Genomic DNA, 27,824 nt, shown 5'->3' on the forward strand with positions numbered 1-27,824 from the left:
ATATCCTATGCTCTAAAGTACCCCTTGTGCCTTTGCCGCAGCAAATACCAACCTACCAAAGTAGTGCTCAGACGGCAAAAAGGATTGAAGGCGGACAGGCTCACGCCCAGTAGGCGCGGAATTCGCTTTCGGGTCTCACTGGGGGCCGAGGGGCCCCCAGAGAGAAGCTTGGATTGCATTTTGCTGTAATGCGCAGCTGCAACCGAGCCTAAAGGAGCCCAGGCCGTAGACTGCACGCCCCTAACCCCAGCACTCAGACCTCAAATCCCATTGCGGAGAGGGCACGCCGTGGGTGTTCCTTGGGGGCTGGGATACACAGGAGCCTGCCGCGTCTAGGAAGGCAATCGAGTCTCTGTCTGAGGGGTTTGAGCCGTTGGCAGCCCTCTACGCAGGAGGTGTCCTTAAGTAGAGTTGTTCTTTGTCGAAGGGATGAAAACTCAGGAGCAAACCAGAGCGGAGAAGAGAGACTGACAGTCGTTGCCCTGAAGACAGGGATAAGTACAAGCCTAAACAGGCCTGGTGCACCGGTGTAGGGCGCAAGATTTTGTGGATGGCTTCGAGCATAGGTTAAGCACAGAGCCTTATCTATATTAGATTTTATTAAATAATGTCGGTTAAGGGTTGAAGAGTGGAGAAGGGTACGTAGGGGTCAGGGGGGCCCCTCAAGGGGTTCCCCAGGGGCCCCTGCTAACCCCCCTGCTCCCCCCCCAGCAGCATACGGAGCACCCAAGGCAGGCGCCGAGACGCTTCTTACGGAGATGCTCACTTGCATCTTACAAAAATACCGCTCTTTCATCTTATGGACCATCTTATGGGCTATAAAGAGGGCTCAGTGCTGCATTTTCCATCGAGGACCCCTGCATGGGACTTAGGTTGAGCTGCAATATCTTGAGCAAACTGTGATAATCTTGCTTTTAGCTTCACTCTCAAAGAGCTCTTCAACATCACAGCCATAGAGAGCGTGTGTAGACGTGTGAGCAAGCTTGTGAGACCCTAGACTTACAGGATGTTCCGTGGCATGTCCTCTCTGAGAAGGAATCCGACCCCAAGAGTGAGAATCTCTACGTAAAAAATTAGTGCTCGGCCCGTCTTTGCATAGAGGGCTAAGGGTGATGCGTGGGGGGAGCAGCCGTTCATTTTTCTGGAGGCGGCAGCTGAGCCTTTCTCACACATTTCCACCACATATTTCAGGCCGGAATTGGGCTGTGGAGCTACCCAGGACCACCCCGTTGTGTTAGTCAGGCCTCTCTTGCGCTGCATCATTACACAGTATAGCGGGCTAAGTTGTACTAAAACGCGCCTCTTCACATCAAATATACTTGGCGAAGAATTAGCAAGCAATCCTCTGAATGCTTGGCTTTCTCATATATATTTATGGCCGGGTACTGTAAGTTATATACTAGAAGACGGAATGATACATGCGTGTGCAAGAGATGATATCAATAACTAGCGGTCAGTGCTCCAAGTGCTTTGAGGGCCCTGAGGATGCATCTGCTACACCTCAGCTACCCCTCTCCTCCCATGCGGTAATCTCCGAAAAGAGCGACCACAAGAAGCAGGCAACGTTTCATGAAAACACTGAATAAATTTGCATTATCTGTATTAAGTGTGGGCTTAGACGTCTTTCCATGGAGGCCTGAGCACGAGGGCTACAGGTGACAGCGCCGCTTGGTTCGATTCAGCTGCTCCTAGCTCATCCAATGGCTGTGAATGCAGTGGCGTGTCGGGTTTCCCCCACAATAGTTGTTTGGCCTCAATGAAGCTATTGGGTAATTGGATAGTTTGATTATTTTGGGCAACAGGGTGGAAAGGAAAAGCCATCTGGCGGTGGAAGTTGGTGGTAGGGCGACGCCTGATTGGGTGGCAGAGGCCGGCCTGCAAGCTGATGTCAATGCAGTAGCTTCGCAGTTGGTAGAAAGTATGATTCGTCAGCTAGCGAAAGCTTGTGCATACGTGAATGTGATTATGCCTACCACGAAAAGTGTGAAGGCCATTGGGATTGGCGTGTACTAGAGGATTCATCACCCGGTTGAGTAGTAGTAGCAGTAGTTATTGACGCATGTATATTGGACATAGAAGCACTACAATAATGACCCTTTTGTGAGAGGAAGACGTTTGCCTGCAGACATTACTATAGACTATGCCTTCCTACATGCCTTGGCATCTTCATTTTTACCATTATCAGCTTGAGAGCAAATCCTGGGAGGACTGAGCAAACTGGAATAGGAAAAATAATATTAGATTGACATGTCGATAAATAGTAAGCTTCGTTTCTCAAAAGCCACAATGTAGACGAATAGCTGATCATCAGTGATATATCTGGGGTCTATCCGAAGTGTGACTTCAGGTGGTCGCAGGATGAGCAGTGACTCAGCAAATTAGAGCTGCCCGGTGGGACATTTACAAACGGTGGACTAGGTGTGGCTTTAGGGGCAAATGAGCACAGTTGCTGTGTCTTGAGCTGGATTGGAAGAGCTACAGCGGGAGTAAGAGTCTGTGGCTGTTGGTATCCTGTGACTCGGCCCTAGCCTAGAGCTTAAGGTGGACAATGAAAGAAAGCCAGAGGGACCTAACACTCCTTAGCGCATCCCCAGATAGCATCTTCAACAACGTACCTGTTTCTACTGCGAGGGAGTGGGTCACATCGACCGGAACTGTAGGCGCGTGTAGAGCCAGAGAACTTGAACAAGTGGACTGGGCCCGCAGGGAGACTGCTAGGCTAGCAAGGGATGCGTAGTGGGGAAGTGAATGGCAACAAGCGCAGGCTGCGGCGCCTGCAATGGATGTATGGAGGATAGACCCGCAGTTGGGTACCCACCATGGATCAATTCTGCTCTGACCAAAATGCATAGTAGAGGCCAAGTGTTGTGACAGATTGTTCTCAGCTCATGACTGAAAGCCTGATGGATTCTCAGAATCCTGATCACCGATGGCGCTAGCACGGTCTGGCGTGGCGCTTTGACCCGCTTGCACATTGACCATGCTAGGAATACTGTGAATTATCCGTAGGCAGAGCGACAGACAGGGAACACTGGCCGCTCTCTCCTGCGATCTTGGCAACTTTATGCTCAAGAAAATCCGATTGCTTGGCTTCACGGTCTTCGTAATGCTGAGTGTGTGCGTAATACAACTGCACACAAGTGTTTCCAACGCTCTGCCGCATCCTTCGTTTACAGTCTAGAGCTGCCTTCCGATCTGGGTCAGAAACTGGCGATCCGGAGATAGCAGCTAACTCTAACATCAAACGCATTTAGAAGACATTCATCCAGTGCACACAAATATGTACGCAAAGCTCAATAGAGACAAGCCCTGAATCATAAGAAATGTGAGTCTGCTGTGTTTCAATCCTGGAGATTTTGTCCTGGTGAACTGGCACGCTTCACGATATGCACCAGAAGATGACTAGACAACGGCGTTTGCAGCCAGGCGGCCAGAAGCATTTAGCATCCTCTCACAGATCACTACTCTCTTACTCCACCATATGTCCTTCATGTTGAAGATGCCAAAGAACTATTAATTTGGCTTGTTGAGGAAGTTTTGGAACTCTCCGAGTTAGTTTCCGACCTTGCCGCACACGCCAGTAGCACTAACAAAAGCGGATGATCCACTGGGAGCCGTACAGGTGGTGGCGTTTAGGGGTACTTTGCGGGAGAACACATTCGACGGGCGTTTCTAGTGAAATTGGGTGGAGATTGGCAACCTCAGTGGTTGACGCGGAGCAGTTGCTGTTTCGTTGCCTGCTGGAGAATATATATCTGTGTATGTATGTCTGTATACATATTGCGGCTTTGTTTTATTTACACTGCTAGTGGCCATGGATGGTGTTCGTCGAATCCTTTGGCAATCATGCTATTCCATCAAACGTTGTGCCTAAAGCAGCTACCTTCACTTCTGTGTGTTGCTAAAAAATTATCAATTATTGTTGCTCGGGTGTTCTCTACACTTAGATTTGTGTGCAGTAATTCTCGGGAACGTTGTTTACACATTCTTCCTTATGCCTCTTTTGGGGCTTCGGAGTCGACTATGCTGCATGCACCGGCTGTACTGGAATGCGCAGATTGCTCTATGAGGCGCGAAGGGGCTGCTGAACGAGAATGGACATGTTGATACACCTGTTCATGCATATTCTGCTTGTCTTCCGTTTTCTTGTAGCAGGGCGCCACGACGACAGCGACCCATCACACAACGGCGGTAGTGTTGGTTTAGACCCTCATCTGTTTTTGGCTAGCGCGTGTGCCTGATTTTCTGTTGATTTGGCTTAAGCGCTTATTGTCCATTGTACTTCTCTCATTTACAGTGGTGTCGTTTGCTCGTGGGTGTGGCAACCCACCGGAAAATATTCCGCTGTTATATGCGGTGGGTTTGGGCGTACAAGCATGCTACACGGGGACATGCTTTGACGACTAAAAGGGGCAGATGTAGAGGGATAGAGGTATACTTGGACACTTCCTACAACAGTATTTGTATTTAAATACGTATTCGCAACATTTTGATTTGTTGGTTTGTGAGTACACAGTGCTTCTTTCTTGAAGGAAACGGTTAGCTCCATGCAAAAAGACGCAATGCTGTGTGCTCGTGCGCTGGATGCTGTATGCAGCTAACTGTGACTGCTCGGAGTGCTTTATAGAGGGCAGCTACGCGCACCTCAGCTGCCCCTCTTCCCACATACAGATCGATGGGGCGCAGGCAGCAAACGGTGAGAGTTTTGCTCGAAAGCATTCAATAGCTTTCTACTGCGTGTCACTTCAGTGTGGAGTAAAGTGCCTCCCTGCGGATACGTCAGATAGAGCACTCAAAAAAGGGACATGCGGGCATCCTGAACATTATAGTACTCATCTTTCCGTAGTGCCAGGTTCCAAAATAGCTCAGACGTAAGATTTAGCGAGCCTTAGCAGTTCAGGGGTGCTCTAGATTGGCAGTTACCTGGAAGCTAGGGGAGAACGGGCTAGAAAAGATAAAGAACGGAATGGCGGAGATATATGGTCTTTTGAAAGGTCTATTGCTTCGCGCACGAAGTGATGAAGAACCTTAAATGGCTGAATTGTCGGGATGTTTTCAATAAGGTCTTCAACAGGGGCCTCCCTTTCTGCCTCTGTTTTGTACTGCCTTCATGCAACAACTCGCGCACGTTCTCCCGAAATTGCACCTAATAGGCTCGCCTAACAACTTCTATCCATCTTTCAGGAAGACTCTAGTAGTGCTGCCTTCCTGGTAGGCGCTGACAGTCCTGCAATCAGCGCTGCAGAGCTTTTCTACATTCCGCCATGCTTACATTTTTTCATTTATGTACATACCGACTGTGGAGGACGGCCCCTAGCTCTGTCTGCTTGCTGATGCAACTGAATATCCTGCTACCTTGCCCCATGCTTCAGGCATTCCCTTGCTGCAGACTGCCCACAAACATATGAACAGCCTATCCTTAGCTGCACTTTTGCTCAGATACGAAAACCCAGTTTAGCAGCCACCCTATCCGTCAGTCAAACTCTGCCGCTAGTTCAGTAGGTAGTCGATGTTGACTTCCCAACCGCACAGTTTTTTCGACATGCTCACCGAAGGCGTACATCATGCAAAATAGTTTATACACAGCACAAGTGCGACAGAGAACAGAGTGCTGAGTCTCGCCTTCATCTCACCTAAAACAAGAAAAAACCGCATGAAAGATTAAATAGCCCAAAATAGATTGTACACGATATAGAACGCTTCAACGTTGGCGATGAACATATCCCCTAGTACATGGGCACTCAAACCTCAGCAGGTCATCTACCAAAGCCCCATGGACAGTGATTTGTGTAGAGAACAGAAGCCTTGGGCCCTGCGCCTTCTGCCGCCGTTTATCGATACCTTTGATGATCTTAGAGCTTTTTCCGAGCTCAATATCTCCATGTGGGCATAACTTTTCGCAAGAAAGGGGTACATTTGGCCTTGGTCGTACCAAGCGATTCGCCGATCCTTACTCCCTAGAAGCATCAACGCAAACCGCTATCCTAAGCTCTAAACTCTTTATGTCATCTTGTGTGATGTAATTATCATGAAGCCCGCGTATTGGGAGTTGGGAGGTGGCGTTGACTGCGGCTCAGATGTCGGTTTGAATCCACCGCAACAGGAAACTGCTTCTGGGGATGACTCGCTGGTACATAACATCGATAGGCAACCGCCGCTCCTGCCACAGAGGCAGAGGCACATGCTGCCTTTGTGGATTGTCTTAGCAGGGCTACTTGCTGCGTTGGTTGCAAAGGGCCTCGTCTCGCGGCCGTGGGATAAGAGGGAGCAAGTCACAGGTCCTATCAGGGAGAGGTCCGAATTTGGTGGAAGCACTGAAGTACCCGCATTTAGCGGTTCAGACCCGGCCCCACCAAGAAGTGAATTTTCGAAAGAGCACCCTTCCTGGGCTGCCTTGATTCCAGGCGATGACTCCTCTGTGCGCAGCACGCAACTGACGCCGCCGTCGATTTCCCCCATGCTAACACAACCGGGTGCTCTACCAGACTCTTCATTATTAGGACCGTTGCCAGTAGCGTCGACGGAATTAGGGGATGCGCTTGCAATGGGCGACTTGAGGACCCAGCCTAGTCAGGGTGATAGGCAAGTTGACATCTTAGCTGCGGATCCTGCTCAGGACGCACTGTCCCAGCGGACTCCGCTGCGACTGAAGGCATCAGAAGCAATGGCGGCAGCGAGGAATGTAGACATGATGGCTATAAAACCCGCCTCTAGGGGGGGTTTACAGGAAACGCAGGAGGAGATGGTGAGACGGCAATTTGATCTGCCGCTGAATAAGGTGGGTGATGGACTGTTGGATGTAGTAAGTAATGCAAGGAAGCTGCCTTGGAATGCGTGGGACTACGATTCGCGTATACTGCGCGCCAAGAGCGTTATCTTGGAGAAAGCGAATGAGCTGGAGATACTTAAGGAAAAAAGAAATGAGGCCTGGAAGGCCTGGAAGGACGTCAGACAGAGGGCCACCGCTGACTTAGGCAATCAAGAAGCACAGAAGCAGGCTAAGAAGCTTGCTAAGTTGTATAAATCCCGTTTGCTTTCCGAGAAGGCTCTGCTAGAGTCGCTAGCTAAGCTGTCTAATGAATGGCAAGGTGAAGCTTCGAAGCCGCTCTTAGTCGCGGCATCACTTGTGTCCTCTCCGGACTTTAAGACTATTGAGGATATTGGTTCTTGTCATGGAAAACTCCTTAGTGCGCTGGCGGTCGGTAAAAAGGCTCTTAGTGGCTCGACGGGCCTTCTGAAGCAGGTGAGCGGCAAAAACTATTGTAGTGTGGTGCTTCCAATCGTCAGCTCCCGATTGGCTGAAGTTGACCTTTTGATCAAAAGCATTGACCTCCCAGAGACTGCAGTGCTCACTACCGAACTGAAGAATCAGCAGATAGAGGCAGAGGATGGAAGGAATCACGCCCGCAAAAGGCTTAAGGAAGACAAGCAACCCACGTGGATTGCCAACATCTTTTAAATGGCACTGAAGCATCCGTAGGCAGAGCCAGTACATTTTGTTTTTCTCGTCCCTCTGTTCCATGAAGCCTTGTTGGTCCCGTTGCCTTGGATGCACTCTTCCATCGACGCAACATACTGCATCCAGTGTTCTCCTTGCCCCTAACTGTTCCGTCTTGCGGCAACTGGGCGCTGCGACATCCCTTCAGGTCTTGGGCATGGTGCTCTTAGCATGAAGTTTATGTCTCAGCAGACAGAGTTCGGCGACGCCACGCCCAAGTTGGTGCGAGGGTCACTCACTTGTTTGAAGGTGGCCCAAAAGCCGACTAGTAGTGGACGGTAAAGTAACAGGCGGGATGAGGGAGGACGATGGAGGTTCTAAAGATCAGGGAGCACTGGTTTGATGGAACTGAATTGAGCAGCATGCTTTGCCTTGTTCCTATCGCTATTCCGTGGGTATCAGATGTTTGCAATAGTGAGAAGGGTGCCTATCTTAAAGGAGAGGGAGGCGGCATTCTATCGAGTGCTGGAGGGGAAGTTGGTGGTGCATCAATCAATCTGTGAGCCCTGAACTTGGGCTGATGTTGGACTCTCTCCTCGATACGCCGGGTAGAGGTCATTCGTCAGTGCCTTGTGCGCATGTTGTGAACAAGACTGGAAGGGAGGGACTGTCCAGCAAGTGATTTTCTAGCCGCTTAATGTGTCATTATGAGCAAACCAGTCGTCGTTTAGGTAAAGGTAACAGATTGGGTTGCATTTTGAACTAAAACTGACGCTCTTGCAGCTGCAAGTGCCCAGGCAGGAAGGCCCGCCCCCATTGGCGAGCTCTCGCAGTTTGCCTTGCTTGAAAAAAACCACCCTACCACAGCTCCTCAGGCCTAGTGAGAAGCTTTGATGGAAATGGAAGGACAACGCATTTTCGACTGTCCGTCTCATGAAGTATGAACGAGCTCAGCAATGAAGAGGTAACGACGGTGAAAAAATGAACTTGCGGATATCTTCGGAAGGCTTCTACATGCAAGCGGCTTTTTGTCATCGAAAGCTGCATAACAGGTAAAGTAAACGGAGGCGTAGGCTCTGAGGTGCAGTGAGTATCAGAGTGACGGGACTGCAACGATTTGATGAAACTGTGGCTCAAAATACTGTGCACTTTTACCCATGCATTCGGCATGAAAATGCCTTTTCCTGCTGACAGCTGTACCCTCAAATCAAGGTTCCATTCACGGGGTGGCGAGTCATGGCAAACAGCGCCTCGAGGGTACTGTTCCTCCTTGATCTGTTCAACTTCTTTCTTCCCGTGTAGCAACGTACAACTTTATCACTTGAAGGCAACTGAGCGAGCAGGGCAATGTTTCTTGACGTGTTCCAGCTGTGCGTTGAATCTTAATGGCGTTTGTGGGGTTTAAACTCCTGTTAACTGGACACGCAGATACGGGACTTGCGTAGTGTTGAGCAACTTTGCTCCCCAGCACTTCCTTCTAAATAGTGGAAATCTTGTCGTATTTGAAGAAAGCACTAAAACTTTTAACCTTGCATATCACTATAAGATGTTCTCTGTAGTCGACGAGAGCGTACTGACCAGCAGTGGATCAATGGCTACACCTTAAATTTGGGTTTCAAGAAGTCTGGGCAATATACCAAACCTACGCGCAAGGCTTTACAGGTATATAGAGTTTTCCTGTGCTGCTGCTGTAGATCTCCATCCATCCATATTGGCATATTCTAAGATTGTCTAAAGGGGACAGCGAAGAAGGCGAGTGCATGTAACCTTCTTGCTGAACTTCTCTGTAGGGGGACACTTACCACCTTAATCTATACAGGCTTGGTAGAGCATAAACGAATGTTTTTTTCGAGAGAACTTCTCTTTTAACTGCCGGCGCCACTCAAGGGTTGCTCGCATCAGGGGAAAAGGACTGCCAGGGTGCGCGTTGCATCCCTCCTCAAGCACTCCGAGAATTCATAGCTAGTCGCACGCAGTATCTAGTGCGTGCATAAACCTCAATTATCCTATTGTATTAAAATAGGGCTACTCTGCAGTACGAACAGCTATTCCAAGCAGCCAATTGTGGGATTTTTCTTGATTATACGTTACGAGTGTGGTAGAAGGTGGCAAAGCTTCATATACGCCTATTGGGCAGATGCCCCTTACTAGCAGATGCATTTCATATTGGTAGCCTATTGTCACAAAAGAAAATTTTCCAGTCACTTCTTCGAGCAGTAATCCAAAAACACAAAACCAGTGGGAATACGCATAGTAGTTTCGCAGTGGAGCAGAATGAGGCCAAACTAAGCCCTGTGAGCTAAACTCGAAAACGAACAAGCTAGAACACGAAGTTGCTCACTGCTCTATTTCTGGGAGAACTGCGTGGAGATTTTGAGTGTGGGATATTTGGCGACTGAGTCGCTCCCAAATGAGGTCCACTACCAATTGCTGTAGCGCGTTAAGCGGCAGCTAGACACTTTCCATTACAAAGCTTATATTTTAATAGCAACCAGCAAATAATTAGCTGAGTGCCTTGTCTTCTCGTATCCCCATCTCAAAGTACTGTTAGCTCGATACTAGAAGGAGCAATTATGTTTGCGCGTGAGCTAGATGCCTTGTGCAACTAGTGTGAATGCGTGAATCGCCCAAAGAGCGAAACGCTACTCGCCATAGCGGCCCCCGTTTCCTCGTGTCAAAATTAAGAGGGCCGCGGTCAGGGAAAGGAGAGAGTTGTTTTGCAAACGCTCAACAGCGCTCCATCAAGTTTGCATTGATTCTGGAGATGAGTCTCTCCATAGAGACTTTAGATGAAGCGTTGCAGCAACCTCTTTGCACATGATAAGACACTTCAACAGCAGAAGACATATAGATCCTCCTATCTCACGGCGCTGACCTACATTCAAAAAATGTCATCGTCCTCCTCTTTGTGCCTGTCATTTCGTCCCGTCCTGGACGTATCTAAGTCTGGGGCGAGCTGCCTTGAACTCTACACAGCTAGTATGCACTCTGTGGTTGTAAAATTGCCTGAAGGTTGCCTTGGAGCGACTTGAACTGTAAGCAGTTTTCGGAAGTCATGTACATGCTTCAGGCACGGCTTTTACTAGATTCATTGGTTCTGTGACACTACTGTGAGGGTCCGTGCAGCAGTACCCCGGTCGTAAAAAGCAAGTCCTCCCCGTGCAGGCCCCCTTTGCCTTTATAATACAACAGTTAACACACGACTTCTTTGCAGCGGTGTCATTTTAGATCCACAGGCGTTAGGGTGTATTAGGGGCGCAATAAAATAGCATTGCGCGATTGTTGCTGCAATCGGCCTGCCTTCCCCCGTAGACGGCTAAACAAAGAATACGATGACGACGTGGAAAAGTGTCTTATAAGCAGGTGCTTGCGTAGACGCGTCTGTTACTGAGCGGTCTCAACATTTGGAGTTTCAAAATCCCCTTATGTGTTTGGACTTGTTGCCCTTCTTTTAAGTTATAAGGCCTCCTTCTCTTGTCACTCCGATTTTATGCTCATGACTACAGATGGAACCAGACTGATTAGACTCGAAAAGGCCAACACCCCTGTCTACCGCTCCGCTGATGTCGGCTTTGGATATCACAGCAAGGCTTGGGCGCAAGCCGGGCCAAAGCAACCACACTTGCTGCAGCAACCCCAGCAGTGGCATGCACCGCAGAGCTTACAGACTACTACTTACCCTGTATTCTGTCCCTGCGCCGTTCTTTGCCTCTCGCTGTTTTTAGAGACAAAGAGGTTGTTTTCTCAACACCACGCAAGGAGGGAATTCTACCGCGCAATCTAAGGTCTCCGTGAAGGGACGCTGAAATTCATTAGCTGCAAGCCTTATAGAAAGCTACTTAGGACATGGACCCAATTTCAACACACGCCCAGATATTCTTCGTGTGTGTGTCGAGTACCGCTGCATGCAGAATAGCCAAAAAGGTCCTGCCCTACTGCCGCTAGCCACGTAGGCTTAAACGCGGAAGCTTTACAAATGGAAAAGGCAAAGTATGCAACAACTGCTTATGTGAAAGTAAATCCTAACAATACTAACCCATAACCGGGAGCTTTTCAAGTTAGAAGTACATATAAAGGTATGTACTCCCGGCAGAATGTCTGCCAAGGGATTTGATGAGCACTTTCCATGGCCACTAGCAATGAAAATAAAAAAGCCACGATACATATATATTTCCACGCAGACAGCCAACCCAGCAACTGCTCCGCGTCAACCACTGAGGTTGCCGATCCCGACCCAATTTCACCGGAAACGCCCGTCGAATGTGTTCTCCCGCAACGGGCTCCTAAACACCACCATCTGTACGGCTCCCAGTGGATCATCCGCTTTCGCTAGTGCTACTGGGGTGTGCGGCAAGGTCCGGAAAAAACTCGGAGAGCTTCAAAACTTCTTCAACAAGCCAAATCATTAGTTCTTTGGCATCTTTAAAATTAAGGGCATTTGATGGAGTAAGAAAGAGTAATGATATGTGAGAGGATCAACGATCCTGGCCGCCTGGCTGCAAACGTCTTTGTCAAGCCATCTTCTGGTGCATCTCGCGGAGCGAGTGAGTTCATCAGGACGAAATCTTCAGGATTGAAACACAGCAGACTCACATTTCTTATGATTCAGGGTTTGTCTCTCTTCAACATAGCGCACACTTTTGCGTGGACTGAGCAACTGTTTTCTGAATTCGTTCAATGTTTTGATCACCAGTTTCTCGCCCGTATCGAAGCGGACCTACAGACTGTAAACCAGGGATGCGGCAGAGCTCCAGTTGCATGGCAAAGCTGGGGCAAGATATAGACTGGGTATGCTTGCTGAGTGCGTAGACAAAGAGCAGCCCAACAAAAGGCCTTCGCAGTCATATTATTCTGGGAAACTGTCGGGCTTTGAAAATCGCCGAGCTCAGGACTGTATGCGCCGCTTCACCTGCCGACAATCTAGGCATGACAGTGCGTACTCCTCCGACGCACGACGCATCTAAGGCGAAACCCGAATGACCGTGAGAGCTTTTACACTGTAATGCAGATCCCACATGACCCGAACTAACAAGACGATCTGCGTTGTGTAAAACGGCAGTGCAAAGTGGGATTCGGATGCACTGACGACGGAGTCCTCGCTGCTTTGAACCACAGTACGCCATCCTCGACGTGGTAGCGCTTCACCCTTTTGCCATCCGGATTTTTGCTAGTAGAATCGGATGCACTGGTGTCAAAAACATAATGCGCATTCAATGTCGATAGTAGCCGTGAATCATAACAAACAGGAGCGATCTCGCCGCAAAGCACCCAGTCGCTGGGCGTGGGCACCACATTGGCGATGCTCTTTATACATTTCGTTGTGATTGCGTGCTGCAAGAGGCGCCCAAGTTAGCGTACAACTGTAGGCTTATCAAGGTCTTCAAAGTTCCAAAAGCTCTTCGCGAGGTATAATAAGGGCTGATGGTCTGGATCCATATAATAATGCCGGCACTTTTATCGCCCCCCCACACCGCATAGAAATCCTTGTCCCCAGAGTATAAAAGGATGCTGGGTTTTGTTGGGTCGAGAAGAATACACAGCAATAGTTCGGAGTTGTGGGGAGCCTGTTGCCGGTGGAAGCGAATAGCACACACCAATTCATCAGTAGTATGAGATGTCGGGAAGAAACGACGCTCATCGTTGGGCAGTGCCAGTGGAGGAATGGTAAGGCCAGGGGTGAGCGTCCTTCCTGCGCACTGGCATCCTCGGTCCAAGTCAGAGTCTGCGTTTTCCCAATGCAAAGCAGTCATGAGGGAACCGCTCCAAACAAACCGAGGATTGAAACTACGGTCAAAAGATGGAAGCCCATAGAAGTTCAGACCTTCCTTGCAAGTGCTTACAGGTAAGGGCCACGCCTTGATTGCCCCAATTTTTGTGAAGCTGGCGCATTTGCAGCAACGGAAACACGAAATACCACAAACACAGTAGACAGTTACAGTCGTTCTCGTTAATAACGAGCACTTTTGTGCCTTCACATACCACTTTTTGTCCCACACCAGCTGACGCGCAAGCGGTAGATGCTCTAGAACGTATCGGCTGAGGGCTAAGGCATGGCCCATGCAGACAGCAATGTAGCCACCTTCGACATGCTCAAAAAGAGCGATTGCCTTTGCCGTTGTAGTTTGGCTAGGGCATCAGCAAGTTTAGACGGCATACAAATGTACTTGAATTTGGGAGTATGAGGATGAAACGCCGTTTTGTGTCTATCATCGGAGAGAATGGGGATTTAAAGGGAAGGTTTTTATGAAGCCAACTGTCAATCAGACTGATGCCTCGTGAGGTTTGTCACGTAATTCGCCAATGAGGCATCAGGAAGTTCTGTTGCGCATTGAGAGGCTTACGGCTCAAGAACATCCTCCACCTTGCAACCGTCGTTGCCACCAGCAACGAGATGTGCCCCGAGGCGCTGGTCGACACCCGAATGTTGCCATTTTAAACAAATCATCCCCTTGCGTCTCCACCTCTTTATGCTGTGAGGGCTTCCAACATCGCGGAACAGAGCTAGAAACTGACCCAAGGATTAGCTAAATACGCTGCGCTGGACGACCACAACTTGGCCAGCATACTGGCAGAACGTCGCTATTCAGAACTTCCGCAAGCCCTTCCTGAAAGCTGCCCATTCGGGCTTTTCCTCGGCTGAACAGTTCTATCGAGTTCTCTGATAATGAGCTGTTTGGAGCGCCACTTAGATTGGGTGCACGCTCATGACTGTCTTTTCTTATTGCTCTGCTGAGCCGCTCGTATAGACTGTGGCTCGCTTTGTTGAGATACCGAATCTACCTTGTAGGAAGGCATTGCCTGTAGTAGTTTCCATGATCAGTTGACTCCTTTTGCGTGCAAAGAGTCACAGTTTAAGCGCCTTTCTTCCTAATACACAAGCTTTGAAAAGTATAGCAAGCTATATCTTCAACCGGTTGATTAAATCTTCGAGTGATGGCCATCCCTAAGGCCCGCACACTTTTCTGGTCAGTATAACTGCATCCACATATCCAGACAAGTTACTGGCTTACAAATTCTGGCTGTCAAAAAGCTCTGGAGCTACTGTATCCACATTAGCTTGCAAATAGGCCTCTGCCGCCCAAGTAGGCGTGGTGCCACCTTCAAATTTCATCGCCTGAGAGCTTCTCCTTTCTCCTCTGTTGCCGAGGTGAATCAAACTATCCATTTACCAAACGATTCATCAAAGCCAGACATTATTATGGGGGAAAGCCGACACGCCACTGCATCCACAGCCAATGGATGCAAGGGCAACGGCTGCATCGAACTATACGGTCGTGCCCGCTGTAACGCTTTATCGAAGGTCTCTGAAAACTAAATGCCGGCTCAATGCACACGCTACAGAAAGTTATTGAGTGCTCTTTAGACGAAATGCTGCCCTCTCTTGCTCCCGCTTCTCAGAGGTAGGGACCGCATTGCTACATCCTCTAGGCACTCCGAACATTCACAGCTACCTGTACATAGCTTCTACCAGACACGCAAAAAGAGCTGCGTCTTCTTATATCGAGCCAACAGTTCACTGCAGTAGTGTAATATGAGGAAAAGCAACTCAACTACTCTATTGCTTACTAGCATCTAATTGATATATTTGGTGCGTTGACAATGTTTCCGTGCAGTTTAGCTCGCTACATTAATCGCCTTATCAGACATGATGCCAGCTGCCTAGGGGTGCAACATTTCTTGGCCGTGCCTCGAACTTGGCCAAGAGGGTGATGCGCAGCAATGAGTCTTTATATACAAATGCTGGCTGATATGCAATTTACCTGCTGTTGTGCAAATGCCAAACTATGAGCTCGTAATTTTAGTGGATGTAGTGGTGCACTTGCGAAAACTACGGCAGCCCAAAAAACAAACCAGCAGTCAAACAAGCATGCAAGAGTGTGCTGTAGTGCGTCTATACGTTCTACAAACTTATGAGGCGGCTACATAGCCTGCCACACTCACAGGATTCTTTACTTAGAGTGCTGCTGGAAGCATGCCCAGGTTTCATCTTAACCATCAACGCAACTCCATAAAGCGCGATAGCGCACACAAGCACCCGGACATTTTGAGTTTCTTAAGTTTTAGTGAGAATCCCTCAAGTTTGCTGATGCTAATCCGGTAGTGGTGGATTGACGGCCAAGTAGCGTCTTCTTCCGTACTTCTAATTGGGCAGAGGAGGGCACCGCGTGGGCGTCGTTTGAAAATTCTGCATTGCTACACCGATGTGAAGGGAAGCGTGGCGGTGGGAAACCCGTCCGCACGCAGCGTTACAGGCTCCGGAGTGGACCTGTTCCGACTGTAGGGTCTCCTCAAGGCAGCTTTATCCGGTAGTCAACACTCTACCTAAACCCTTCTTTTCGCACAAGCTCCCAAACTCGTTATGAGCATAAACACCTGTCAACAAAGACGACCAGCACCTTACAGATTTGTGCGCCTAGAGTTACACACACTCTTTCGATCCATGTGCAGTGGCCTCAGCTCAGTTTCACGGCGAATCGCATTGTAGCTAGTAAGCATTGTGCTGCCTGAAGACGAGGAGCGAAATGAAACACGACGTTGGATTTACGCGAGGACACTGGTACAGAGTGGCTCCCTTTCCGAATCGTTAAGCTAAATACGTGATAGGGTACTGATCATCTGTACATAACCCCAAAGGCTTTATTAACGCTTGCCCGTTGCACCGTAGCAAAATATGGGTCAAAAAGATCGGGCACATAAGTTTAAAATCTTCTGTACTCCATCATAGAAATTTGTGGTGTGAGCTGAGAATCAGCATGCAGAGGGCAACAGCTTTGCAATCTTAAGCTAACCCTAGAGTTGTATTGCCTTGTTTTTTTCTATGGGGGATAAAGGCTTTCTAAGTACGGACATGGATACAATGTGCACATTGGACCAGCCGAATAGAGATCTTTAGAAAGATAATTGGCAGTCTTTTGCTCTGAAAGAAGCTTTTAGAATATAGCTGATGGTGCAGAATTTACTATAGCTAGGTACTCTAGAATGGACTAAGCAGATGCGTGAACGCAATTTGAGGAAGGCTAGGTTTGCCGGATGGCAACGCGAGCCCTGTCTTACCGCAGGTGGTCTGCTGAGTGCCAAAAACAAATTACACACGAGCACATAGAATACTAGCCACTAATTTACTTCCTACACTATGGTAGCATATACTAATATGCAACGTACATGTTCAATCTAGACGGGGTGTACTATGTAATGCGCTGTGAGTAACTCTGATGGTGTGCCTATTGAAGTGGAAAGCACTAAGAAGCACTGCGGTCATTTCAAAAAAGCAATGGTTGCACCGCATGTGGTAGAACACAGTATTCAGAAGAGTCCCTTGAAACGTATGGCAAAGAAGCCTCTCACTTGGGAAAAAGCACGCGACACGGTCTCGCCACATGTTTTGCAGTGACTTCGTGAAGCAGCGGCGTGGCTGTCATCTATTCGCCGCACGGCTACGTGAGCGTGTAATGACCCTCCTTAAACCTTTGCTCCGGGAAGAAAGCAGCACATACCACACGAGTCTGGTCAAATCGACGCCCGTTCAGCATGAGTTGTGCCTTTCTGGCAGATGTCACGTCTCCGTAAACCAAAAAGACCTGAAGTTCACATAGCCGGGCACATGGTCTGGACAAATACTGCAACTATCTCAGAGACACAACGCAACTCCTGCAAACCTTGAATAGATAATGTTTCACGAACATGGCAATGCCACAACGTCGAAACGAGAAGCATATCGGCCTACCTTTCCCACTCCAGGCTTGTATGACAAGTCTTGATTTGGTCTCGGAATGACAACTTCTTCTAGAGGCCCATACTTTTCTGCCTCTAAGCGAATGTCTTTAAGAGCTGCCTCATAGCTCGAGTCCGTCATCTGCAGTCGTGCAACACATACGAGCTCGGCCAAAGCCTGTCCTCAGACAGGCATTGAACTGCACTAGGCAGCAAACCACTGAGATTCAAAGACCTTTATCGGCTTCACAACTGATCAGCAGATCCTGCGTACCAAGTCTTCCTGGTAAATTGTATTGAGCAACTGCACAATGCGTGAGGGCTTCTCGCCGATAGTTCGGCCTGCGCGAACCTGCGATGAGAGATTTGCCACATCAAGACAGCTGTCTCAATCTAAGTGCTCTAAACTCCTAGCCTCGATCAATCCACTCTTTTGATGATGAACTGAGAGGGCCCACAGGCACCCCGAGACCAGTGAAGGCTGCCTCCTGTGGATCCGCTAGGTTGAATCCGGCGTAGTAAAGCCGGAGTGTTCAATGATACATAATATGGTGCAATGAGAAGCATGCACAGAACCAACCTGGATAGCAACGAGAGGATCTGCGAGGACCGCATAGGAGGTCGAGGACGGGAGTGCTGTGACCTCCGTAGTGTGCTGTTTGGTGGGCAGCAAGTCGGGCATAAAGTTGGAGCGCTGGACACTCAGCACGCTGGCGCCGCATACGAATCCGTTCAAGGCCTGAAATACAAATACAAGCAGCAACGCAAGCCAAAAACCTATGGACTAAACACAATCAACAGAACGACGCTCCAAACTGCTAAAACTTCCGCGCTGTTGCTCAGCTGCACCTTAACGCACTTCTATGGCCTGGTCCGTTACATCTGGATCTTCATACTCGAAAAAGCCGTAACCCCGGTGCTTCCCTGTTTGTCTGTTCTTGATCAAGTTAAGTACTCTAAGTTTGCCGAATTGCTCGAATAAGTCGCGCACCTGAGCAACATGCAAAACAACCCCAAGCTAGGACATAGTTCGCTCAGCCCTACTCATACTCTCCTTGGACCGACACTTAGGTCATTTCCAAAATACGCCGAGCCTCTGTGGGGACCTACAAAAAGCTGGAAAGTTCCAGCCTCCCACGGAACTGCTTACGCTCACCTGATCCTCCCCCATTTCTTGAGGCAAATTCTGGACGTACAGCTTGCAGTCTGCACTCCGCGGTGGCGCCGAAGCGCGAACTTCGTTTGTTTCGGGTCTGCAAAGCGGATTCCCACGAAGAAAAAAATCCAAAGTAGTGAACCCTGGCCTCCCTCCCCCCGCTTACGAGTCTCAGCGATGAACGTCACCTTTCGAGACCTCCAAAGGGTTGGAATGCAATTGCAAGGAACATGAGAACCGACTGACCCGAGCAGAATCACCCTACACTCAGGAAGAAAAAGCTCCGAAGTCTTACTTGGGCAATCTTTCTAGCTCGGGTATGTGTGCTGCCTTTGCAGGGTCGCCACCAGGCGGTTGTACGTAGTCCTTTGGCCGCAGCACTTTGAGGGAGTTGTTGTTAAAAGTTATCCCTGACACACACGTCGAAGCGCAGCAGCCAGCAGCCAACGCATTGCAGCCCCCTGATGTTAGCTGCAGCCGACTGGCAGATGCCACAAGTCCAAACGCAGACTTTCGCTATTCCGTGAGGCACGCAAACACACACCGACGCACCGTCCAGTTTCAAGCAGAGGGTGACCCAGTCATGAGACCGTAGCTCGAGAAAGCAGTAGCGGCTGTTCTCTTGAAGGCCCTCACACCTTTCTACTGGGAGCAGCTGAGGCTTGTCGCTCGCTACAGCCAGGTCTGCAAAGCCGGTCTGTGCGTTGACTGCAAGCAAGGCGCCGTTAAAGAACCCGCAGATGTCTGCCTGCGTGGTCCCTGAGGCGAAAATACAGAAAAGACTCGCAAGAGCCTGCATATCGCTCCTTCCTCCATACATGCGGAACCGAGCGGCGGAGCCTGAGCTGCAGCACGCCAAGTGCCGAAGCAGCAAGACGCTTGTGAATCGTGTGTGTACTCTGAACCGTTCTTCAAGCGACCTCTTAACGCGAGTCAGCAGCCATGGGGCCAAAGAATCTAAGCAAGGAGGCTCACCGGGAGGAATGTTGCTGATAAATAGCCGACGAGCGTTCCGATCTGTATCAGCATGGCTGGGGGTGCGCAACGCAGCTGGCGAAGGTTGCCCTTGAGGAAGAGTTCCCATGGAGGCTCCACATGGACCGCTGCTCGCTTCTCCTAAAGCAGAAGGAGGCGGGGGGGAGGAAGGAGGTGGAGGCTGGAAAATTGCGTTGAGACTTTGCGCTAGCTTGCTGCGCGCATCTACTGCAGCTGCTGCAGCGGCAGCTGCGTCTTGGCCAGACATCATGGGCGCATAGGTCGTAGGAACCTTGCTGGCTGCCGGCACGATCCGAGTGAGTGTCGCCTTCGCATCATCTTCTGTTGCCTTTCGAGCTGCAGCAGCGCGGGCCGCTGCTGCTGCTGCTGCTGCTGCAACGGCTGAAGAGTCCGATCCGCCCTCTCCATCCCCTCTGAGTTCGCCGCCTCGGCGTGCCTCATTGCTCCGAGACCTGAACAGTATGCGCACATTGCAGAACATTCGTAGATTCGAAGGCGCTGATGGGGTGCCAGTCTGATGCGCAGACTGCTGCGGCATGAGCCATCAGGCGAGCCGGCAAAAACCACTTCGAGTGTCTGGAGCCTGGTGGAGCACTGGAAAGATGAGAGTGGATTCCCTATGAGAGCGTCAAAATCGGAGTGCAGGTAGGGTATAGAGGCAGCTGAAAGTAAGCTACATCATCACTGACTAGCGGCTAAGACTATGTAGGTTGACCGACCGACTCCGACTCTTCTCGGGGCCATTGTCGCTCGCCGCCTGTGGCGGCATTCTCCTAGTGTCGTACTGCTTGCTAGGAATATGATACAAATGGGATGTAGGCGGCTGTTCGTACTGCGGAATCGACGAGGCAGTGCCAGTTGCCTCCTGCTTATAACTAGGCCAAAGCTTCTTGAGCTCCTGAAAGTATGAGTAAGCGCCAGTCACGTGTTCTTCAAAAGGGAATTCAGGCACTCAAGTGGGGCTTGCGACATAAGAAAAAGGAGGTGGATGCGGCCAGGGGGGCAGGCATTAAATTTCGTACAGCAAAGCCCAATTGTACGAAGGCACTAATTCTCTCCCCAAAGAAAGGCAGCTCCAAGCAAAGAAACATATTTCAAGAATATCTAAACTGAAGAAAACAGACCCACGGACTAGAAAAGGAAACAGTAACGAGATGCTTTCTTGAACCTTGAGCATGCAGCCCCATCTGCCACTCCAGCGTCAGTGGTTCGGCGGAAAGGACTGATGATGCCTTTACAATGTTGTTATGCCATGTTTCTAGCACCACAGCTTTCATCCTTCCTAGGCTACGCGAGTAGAAGGTACCCCAACTTCGTCATCCTGAAATGCTGCCTCTTGTCCAGCGAAAGAAGTTTTAGCAGAAGGTGCAGAGTGCGTGTAACTAACTTATTAACTATTTTGGAGGCGGGACACGTTCCTGATAGGCTGCTAGTATTTCAATGTTGGACTGTGCCTTATAACTAAGGTGTATTGAATAAATACTGATCGCAGCACAGTTTGTGGCATGGCAGCGGACTTCCAGCTAGCATGCGTTGGCTACACACTCATTCAGGCTTATTGCAAAAGGGTCCATGAGCTGCCTCTCGGGGGGAACAAAAGCAAGCTAATACCGGCAGTTGCTTTCACAGTTTTGGAAGAATACGACCCATATTTTCGCAGAGGTATTCCACAAATGGCGTTTGATCCTGTGGTTGTGAAGCTCGTAGTGCCTTGTTAGATTATAGAACCATCCTAACATGTCAATGTACTGCGATGCACGCCAAAGTGGGGAGACCTTATGCGCCTGGGCTGAATCAGTGCAGGTGCCCCGCAGCCCTAATTCGGTACGGTAAGGCTTGCCAGGCATGTGGCACTAAATGCCGTACAGAGTATGGTCCACTAATCCAAAAGCAATAAAACATGACATGTAAGGTGTTCAGAGGCTGTAGTTTCTTCGATTGATTCATCGGAGCCGCGCGTCCCGTGTGGCAATTGTGTCGCTTGGTAAAGAAAGCCCCTATCCCAAGACGGCACACTAGTGCTGCTGTGCATTGAGTGGCTCGGGTGCGCATGGAATATACCATGTGAAAGAAGTCGTTGGACCATTATTCGGATCCGCTATCGCCGGTCGATTCACCTTCCGTTGACGCTTCTGTCTCATCGCTTGACATTTCCTCCTCACTAGTAGTGGTGTCTTCGCTGCCGCTTGAAAGTTCTGTATCACCGTTAACTACCTGAATGCGCTCTCCATGAGAAACTGCTGTAGAGCTTGGTACTGCGGCTCTACTAACATGGATATTTTGAAGGTCCATAGAGGAAGCACTGGAATTCGTGAGACGAGCTGTAGAATTTTCTGCCGAGGAATCTGTCAAGCCTGATGATGTCTTTGCTACAGCTGTCTTTTCCAAATCGCCTGCCGCAGGAGCCAGACCTGGCTTACTCAAATCTCCGTGTGGGTCGTCCCCACGGAGTTTCTTCTTGGGAAGCGGTGTTTCGGCATCTCGCTCCTGTGGAAACAGCAACACGTAGAGGCAGGCCGGCTTCGGTTTCTGTTGTGGCAGAGACAGAGACGATAATAAAATCTTAGAAGTACTGTTCCCAAGCCAAGGAAGAAATCCATTAAGCAAGAGCCGTTTTATGTCTCCTGAGAAAAGCATTAGTTCTCAACCCCGCTATGTGACTGGAAGTGCTCACTGCAGGACGATAATTAAAACACGGCGGATCGGAAACCTATGCCTAGAGGTTAAAAGACAAGCAAGCTATGAAAGAACTAAGAGGAAAAACCATTGGGCTCTAGAAGCACCTTGTTTAACGCTCGCATTTCTTCAGCCTCTTTGTTGAATTCGACTCTACATGACATGGCGAATGAAACAGGCTGGAAATATTCTAACGCATCTTCGAGGGACATAGGCTTCTTCGCGCCTGTAGATCCGTTTGTTTCAGGCCCCTCACGGCTAGAGACATCTACTTGAGCAGCCTCAATCGCTTTAAGCAACATTGTATCGGGGATTGTCGTCAAATCCGCGTGGTGTGCCCATGTAAGAAGGTCTGAACAGACGACATACACGCTGCAGTACCCCGATACAACCGCACACTTGGCATGCCGTATGTGTTCTGGCGCAGACAAGTGACATGCTTGCAACGTCACGGGTAGAAATGCACAGCTATTAATCACTTTAAAATCACCAACAGTTCCGGCTCAACGCCGAAGTCTCCAGAAAAGGCATATCGGATCGGTATTTCACACAAGGGGCCTCGAGCAAGCATCGATTCAGGGATACCAAGAGGAGAGCTCTGCACATCAGGGTTTGTCTAGTGCCTAAGCTCCATAGTGAATATTGCACATGCTATGAAATGCCATACCATCTTCCTCGAAACCTTCTACTAGCTGTGGAACCATTCCTAGCAGTTCACCATCCTTCCCTGCACAAATGCGCTTCCGCAGATTACCTCTGTAAACCAAGTACACGCCTCAGGGGGCTTACGAGCGACCGCCTGGAAGGGTGCAGAAGCGTAAGAAACGAAGGTTTAACGCGATCGTGTTTTCGGCAAAAAGGTAGCACAGTGCTGCTCTATGTGAGTTCCAGCATTGGCAGTGGCAACGGTAGCGGATAGGGCGCAGAGGCTCACGTTTACAGCGCTGGCAATCCAGCATGTCGTGCGTGTCTGAGCGCGTTTCGCGGAGTTGAAACAAATCCTTCACCAAATCAGTCGACAGCCTGAAATACAAGGTGCAAACACTGCATGACCATGAGGTGCTGTGATGGTGAGGGATCAAAACGGAAAGCTGGATAGCAGATAGTGACGGGGAGGCCAAGAGCCAGAGGCCTTTGGGTGTTTGTGGGTGGGGTTGCGTACGAGTCCTTTATTTGATTTTCTCCCTCACTAACCAGCATGGCACTCAGACCATCCTTGCAGATTTGCCTCTGCGAGCATTGCTCACCAGGCAGCACATAGGGTATCTCACTCCGATCAGGCACGCACAAAAACTCGCCAGCGATTGAGGACAGAAAAGCATCAGAAAGCTGCGTAAACCAGATCAAATTTTACCTGGTAGATTTTCTCTTCAATAGTCCCTGTGCTGAACATCCGATAAATATAGCACGTCTTTTTTTGACCATCTCTCCAGACGCGCGCAAGAGCCTTGCAACACAGCCAAGCACACAAGGACTACAGATGTGCAAGACCTGCACCAATAAAAGCTTTCTTTCGGTGAGAGCGCAAGGCACTGCAATGTAGACGCTACAAGTCTGAAGTGCGAAGGACGCATGGAGTCCACCATCTCTCCTTGCAGAACTCAGCTTCGCACTTGTTTGTCATTAGCGGGGTTCCAGTCAGGGTCAAACAGGACGAGACGGTTCGCGCCCACCAGATTGACACCGCAACCTCCTGCTTTACTGCTAAGCAAAAATGCGAAGCTTGTAGCTGCTGAGCCGTTGGGGTCATTGAACTTCTGCAGGCACAACGGTGCAAAATCTGCGAGAAGAGCAGACCCTGCGTTTTTGCCGGAAGGCACATACAGAGTGCGAGCCTGAAAGATCCCCTTGCAATCGATTGCAGCACCCCACCCTCACTCAAAGGAAGTGTGCACCGCAGGAAGCTCATTTGGACAAGCCTTCACAGGTGGCCGACGTAGACCTCACCGTGATGAGGTCGTGTCGCTTCTTTATCGATGTAGAGCCGTCAAGACGAACACACGGATACCCCGAGTCTTTGCAGAGGCGTTCAAACAGGTCTAGGGTCTGCGTGTAGTTACTTATCAGCACAACTTTGTCGCTCGTGTTCACACGAATGGCATGGAGGAGCCTGTCAAATCAAACACAGGAGAACGGACTATCTGGCTCATGCCCCACCACGGCTGCCGACAGCAGCATCAAAATCCAAGAGCAGCACGATTGCGTGCACATACCCGGCAAGGGCAAGATTGGGCAGACACACACACTTTGCCTGTACAAGCAAATAATCTGGCACAGCAGTAGCTGCGGGGAACATGCTGCTCATCATGGAAAACTGCAAGTAGTACTACCACCAGCTGCAGAAGAAGTATCAATGGGATTTTTAAAAGAAGTGAAGTGTAAAACGTAGACGCAGAGACTTGCCTCGCAAGCACCAGCATCTTTCCCGACACGTCTGGCCGGATCGACCGAATTCGTGTCTTCGTGCCCTCGAGATCGAGCTGTTCAAAAAGCTCTGCACACTTTTCAAACCCCTGCAGGTAAATCAGAAAACGCTTGGCACGCATAGCGATAGATAGTGAGCTTGGCCTCAGCAACGGGTGGCCCAATGCCGAAAATCCTAAAAAAACTGTGGCTGAAAAGCACAGAAACAGTGGGGTAGCCCTCTAGACAAACACGAGGGCGGAAGACATGCAGGCTAACAAGCGAGTAGGTCAAAACCAAAAAGGATAGTAAGGCACCATGCCGCATCTACAGTGCATCGAAAGGCGAATCGACCACCGATTCTGGTGCCCTTACTGTGAGCGCCATACCGTCAAGAGCAGCGACTGGTTCTTCACAAGCATCGGGTGATTGCAAAGCTTCATGAGCCCCTGAATGGACGAGAGGACCTTTCCGGTGAGTCCTGAAGAGCCGCTTGCATCGCCATCGAGGAGCTTGCGGCAGCTGAACAACAGCACACACAAATCTGGTGGGTCGGAGCTGTCTGACAGGAGAGCCACCAGTGCCGCCGACGAGCTCAGTGGAGACACTCAAGCGGAAGGCTGCATTGGGGGATAGAGCAATGAGTAGGCATCAACATACACATACACGTAGACACACGTACACAGAGAGATTGCTGCTGGATGCGAAGATATATTGCCCTTCGGGTGTTCTCACCACTTGGATTTGAGAAATTCCTGGTAAAAGGCAACTTGTAGAGGGGAGAGGTTGCAGAAGAGGTTCTGTTCGAGACAAAGACTCGCACGAAGCAGCGGCGGTCTGTGGTGGTGCTCTTACTGAGAGACGAAAAATGCCTTAAGGGTTCTGTCGGGCAGCGCGTATGCTAAGACTTCTTGGGACACACGCGCATGCAGCACCACCTAAGACTCACAATGATGATTTTGGGGGGCAACACTTTTGCAAGCAGGGCGTTGGTGCGCCGAAGAATAAACATATTCGTGATAGAGGACAATTCAGCCAGTCTTTCCGCTGCCAGTTCCTGTTCAGCCTCTGTAGCGCCTGGCTCCCTTCCCACGAGAATAGGCGTTGCATATCTTCTACGAAAGGTGTATGCGTCTCCTGAGGAAGAGTGCAGTCCATACGGCACATGAACAGATCTCACATGCCACACACTGGCGAGCCTACAGCGGAATGCGGGTCTGATAGAGCCTTTGCGTTCGCTTCCATATGCGTCTCGTCTACGTACTTTAAATCGCAGTCTGTGGTTAAGAGTGAAATGCGACGCAAGATAGGCAAGTTTCAGCTCTGCAGAAGCGCACAAAGATCCTGATGGGGCACTTACCAACGACATTCGGATTGCAGAGCGATACGAGAGCATAAAACTCGTCAAGGTCATTCTGTATTGGCGTGCCGCTCAGCAGAAGGCGCTTTTTCGCGGGGAGCTGGCTGATCGCTACAGCCGTCTTTGTCTTGTCGTTCTTCAGGCGATGGGCCTCATCGCATATAACCAGATCTATCGGAACGGATGCCACCCGATGCGCATGCGCTCTGAACGTCTCGTAACTTGCAATAAGAACACGGGACTGCAAGCACACCCACTTACACCTTTGAATACAGGCGTATACACACGGCTATACACACATTCACACACAGACATATACTCATGGGCATATGCACGAACAGGGAAGCTCGCCAACATTGGTAGCAACCCAGCACACATGCGGTAAACGGCTGGAACCGCCCGCACATTGCCTTTGGTAGCCGCCTCTCTATGCACATGCATCATGGCACGGACACACTCGACTCCAGGTTTACAGTCGCTCGCAAGACAGAAAGCAGCAGGCTCAGGAGAGGTGAGTGCAACTCTTCCGTGTTGAGGCTCATGCGCGGTCTTCCCCCTGTAGGCCTCTACCGTAGCAGCAGCACGGGCGCCTCGATCTCTAAACTTGCGTGTAGGCTCTAAATGCCAAAAACGCCAGAGCAAAGCTAGCTAGCTGCACAGGAGGCACAGGCCTAACCGGGTTTCGCGTTACTACTACTGGAGATCACATGCCTGCCGATCATATTTGAAGCCCTCAAACTTGGACACGACTTTGTCTTTGCAGCTATCCGCCACTGCAGTGCACGGGCATCGGCCCTGTAGCCACTTCTGCAATTCCGCTGCCCAGTTGTTAACCAGAGACGCCGGGCACACAACGAGAGCCCTCCTCGCCGCTGAACCCCTAGCGCATCGCACACTACTACAATGAGCAGCTCCCCCCACCCTGTTGGGAGGCAAGGCCTCTCTGCCACCGACTCTCGAGGACGAAGCGTGTGACTCTGCTCATGGGCGTTTGCCAGCAGCGCCCGAGGCACATGCGAATGCAGTTGCTGCCGCTCTGCGCGCTTACCTGGTGCCGTGTCGATGCCCTGTACCAAAAGAGTCCAGAGGACCGTGATGCTCTGCAACGTCTTCCCAAGACCCATGTCGTCTGCCAGAATGCATCCGTAGCCGTCGAAGTCTCTAAGGCCCATGAGGCAGTCGAACACGAAGCGTACGCCTTGCCTTTGATGTTCACGGAGCCACCTGGGAAACAAACAACAAGACAGCTCCCGTCTTCCACTGCGCTTCGCTCCTCGCGAGCGCTGTATATTGTGGGTGCTGCAGGGGGGGCAGCGGCAGGCCCGCCGAGCATTCCATTCGCACACATTCCTGGACGCAATGAGTGTAGCGCCGGAGCAGCAGGGGGAACATTCCTGAAGGCTCCGCTGCCCCACAGAAACACAACGCTGCAGAAGAAGCTGGCCCACCTTGTCAGCATGGGGTCCACCTCAACTTTGCGTTCGCCATCTTTCTGAGGCTCGTAAAGAATGAGGGGTTCGTATGGTGCGGCATCCGAAGCCGCTGCAGACGTTAGAGGAGGTGGACTCTTGAATTGCTTGGCGCCAGTCAGGAAGCACGAGGAGCGCTTTAAACGAACTCCTAGCGTCTTGCGAAGGCTCTCCTCGCTGCATCCTGCAACGCGGCAGTAACACTCAGGCACACAGGAACCCCACCGTATATGGAAATGCTACAGCACTCTAAAGCCAGTTTCTGGAGCTATTAGGCTTAAATCACTCTCCACAAGCGCGCGCGTTTCGGAAACAAGTAATTGCGGTTTGAATTTGAACGGAACAGCTTAAGCAGATGACACAAGAAAGCAGCCTTGCCTGGCAAATGGCCCTTCAGCGGACTTTTAAATGGTCGAAAAAGAATGGACGCCCCAGCTTCGACTGTCAGGAGAGGCATAAGAGGAGCCCGCACGAGGCAGAGAGCCACTCCACTGGATTCGGCTCCTCCATCGCCACCCTCCCTGCCCACAAGCTCACAGGCAGGAGCACACTCCATACTTAGCTTCTGACTTGGAGACCCTTGCCGTCGGGTACTCCAGGAGTTGCGCTTCTTTT

At 50.2% G+C, this 27,824-nt stretch overlaps 3 protein-coding genes across 3 annotated transcripts; 1 reads left to right on the forward strand and 2 right to left on the reverse strand.

Annotated features, from left to right (window-relative positions):
• The first annotated feature begins 6,028 nt into the window (after nucleotides 1–6,028).
• LOC34617509 lies at nucleotides 6,029–7,459 on the forward strand. The gene has a single exon (XM_022730878.2). The coding sequence runs from the start codon at nucleotides 6,029–6,031 to the stop codon at nucleotides 7,457–7,459; it is 1,431 nt and encodes a 476-aa protein (XP_022587248.2).
• A 9,413-nt stretch (nucleotides 7,460–16,872) lies between these two features.
• Nucleotides 16,873–20,070, reverse strand: LOC113146598 (splicing factor U2AF 50 kDa subunit-like). Its single transcript, XM_026334439.1, has 10 exons — nucleotides 20,021–20,070; nucleotides 19,281–19,753; nucleotides 18,858–19,064; nucleotides 18,601–18,715; nucleotides 18,306–18,402; nucleotides 18,009–18,140; nucleotides 17,730–17,888; nucleotides 17,424–17,501; nucleotides 17,163–17,291; nucleotides 16,873–17,016 (listed from the first exon to the last, which is right to left on the reverse strand). The coding sequence occupies exons 1-10, from the start codon at nucleotides 20,068–20,070 to the stop codon at nucleotides 16,873–16,875; spliced, it is 1,584 nt and encodes a 527-aa protein (XP_026190224.1).
• A 1,316-nt stretch (nucleotides 20,071–21,386) lies between these two features.
• On the reverse strand, nucleotides 21,387–27,765 carry LOC34617512 (DNA repair and recombination protein RAD54-like). Its single transcript, XM_026334685.1, has 14 exons — nucleotides 27,588–27,765; nucleotides 27,189–27,393; nucleotides 26,789–27,039; nucleotides 26,452–26,693; nucleotides 25,741–25,981; nucleotides 25,330–25,517; nucleotides 24,381–24,490; nucleotides 23,925–24,087; nucleotides 23,591–23,734; nucleotides 23,140–23,207; nucleotides 22,912–23,000; nucleotides 22,645–22,707; nucleotides 22,085–22,329; nucleotides 21,387–21,830 (listed from the first exon to the last, which is right to left on the reverse strand). Exons 1-14 carry the CDS (start codon nucleotides 27,763–27,765, stop codon nucleotides 21,387–21,389), a joined length of 2,631 nt encoding a protein of 876 aa, XP_026190470.1.
• Between the last annotated feature and the right edge of the window lie 59 nt (nucleotides 27,766–27,824).

This window comes from Cyclospora cayetanensis, unplaced genomic scaffold (genome assembly GCF_002999335.1).
Source record: "Cyclospora cayetanensis isolate NF1_C8 unplaced genomic scaffold, CcayRef3 CcayRef3_contig_11, whole genome shotgun sequence".
In the NCBI taxonomy this organism is placed as follows: Eukaryota; Apicomplexa; class Conoidasida; order Eucoccidiorida; family Eimeriidae; genus Cyclospora; species Cyclospora cayetanensis.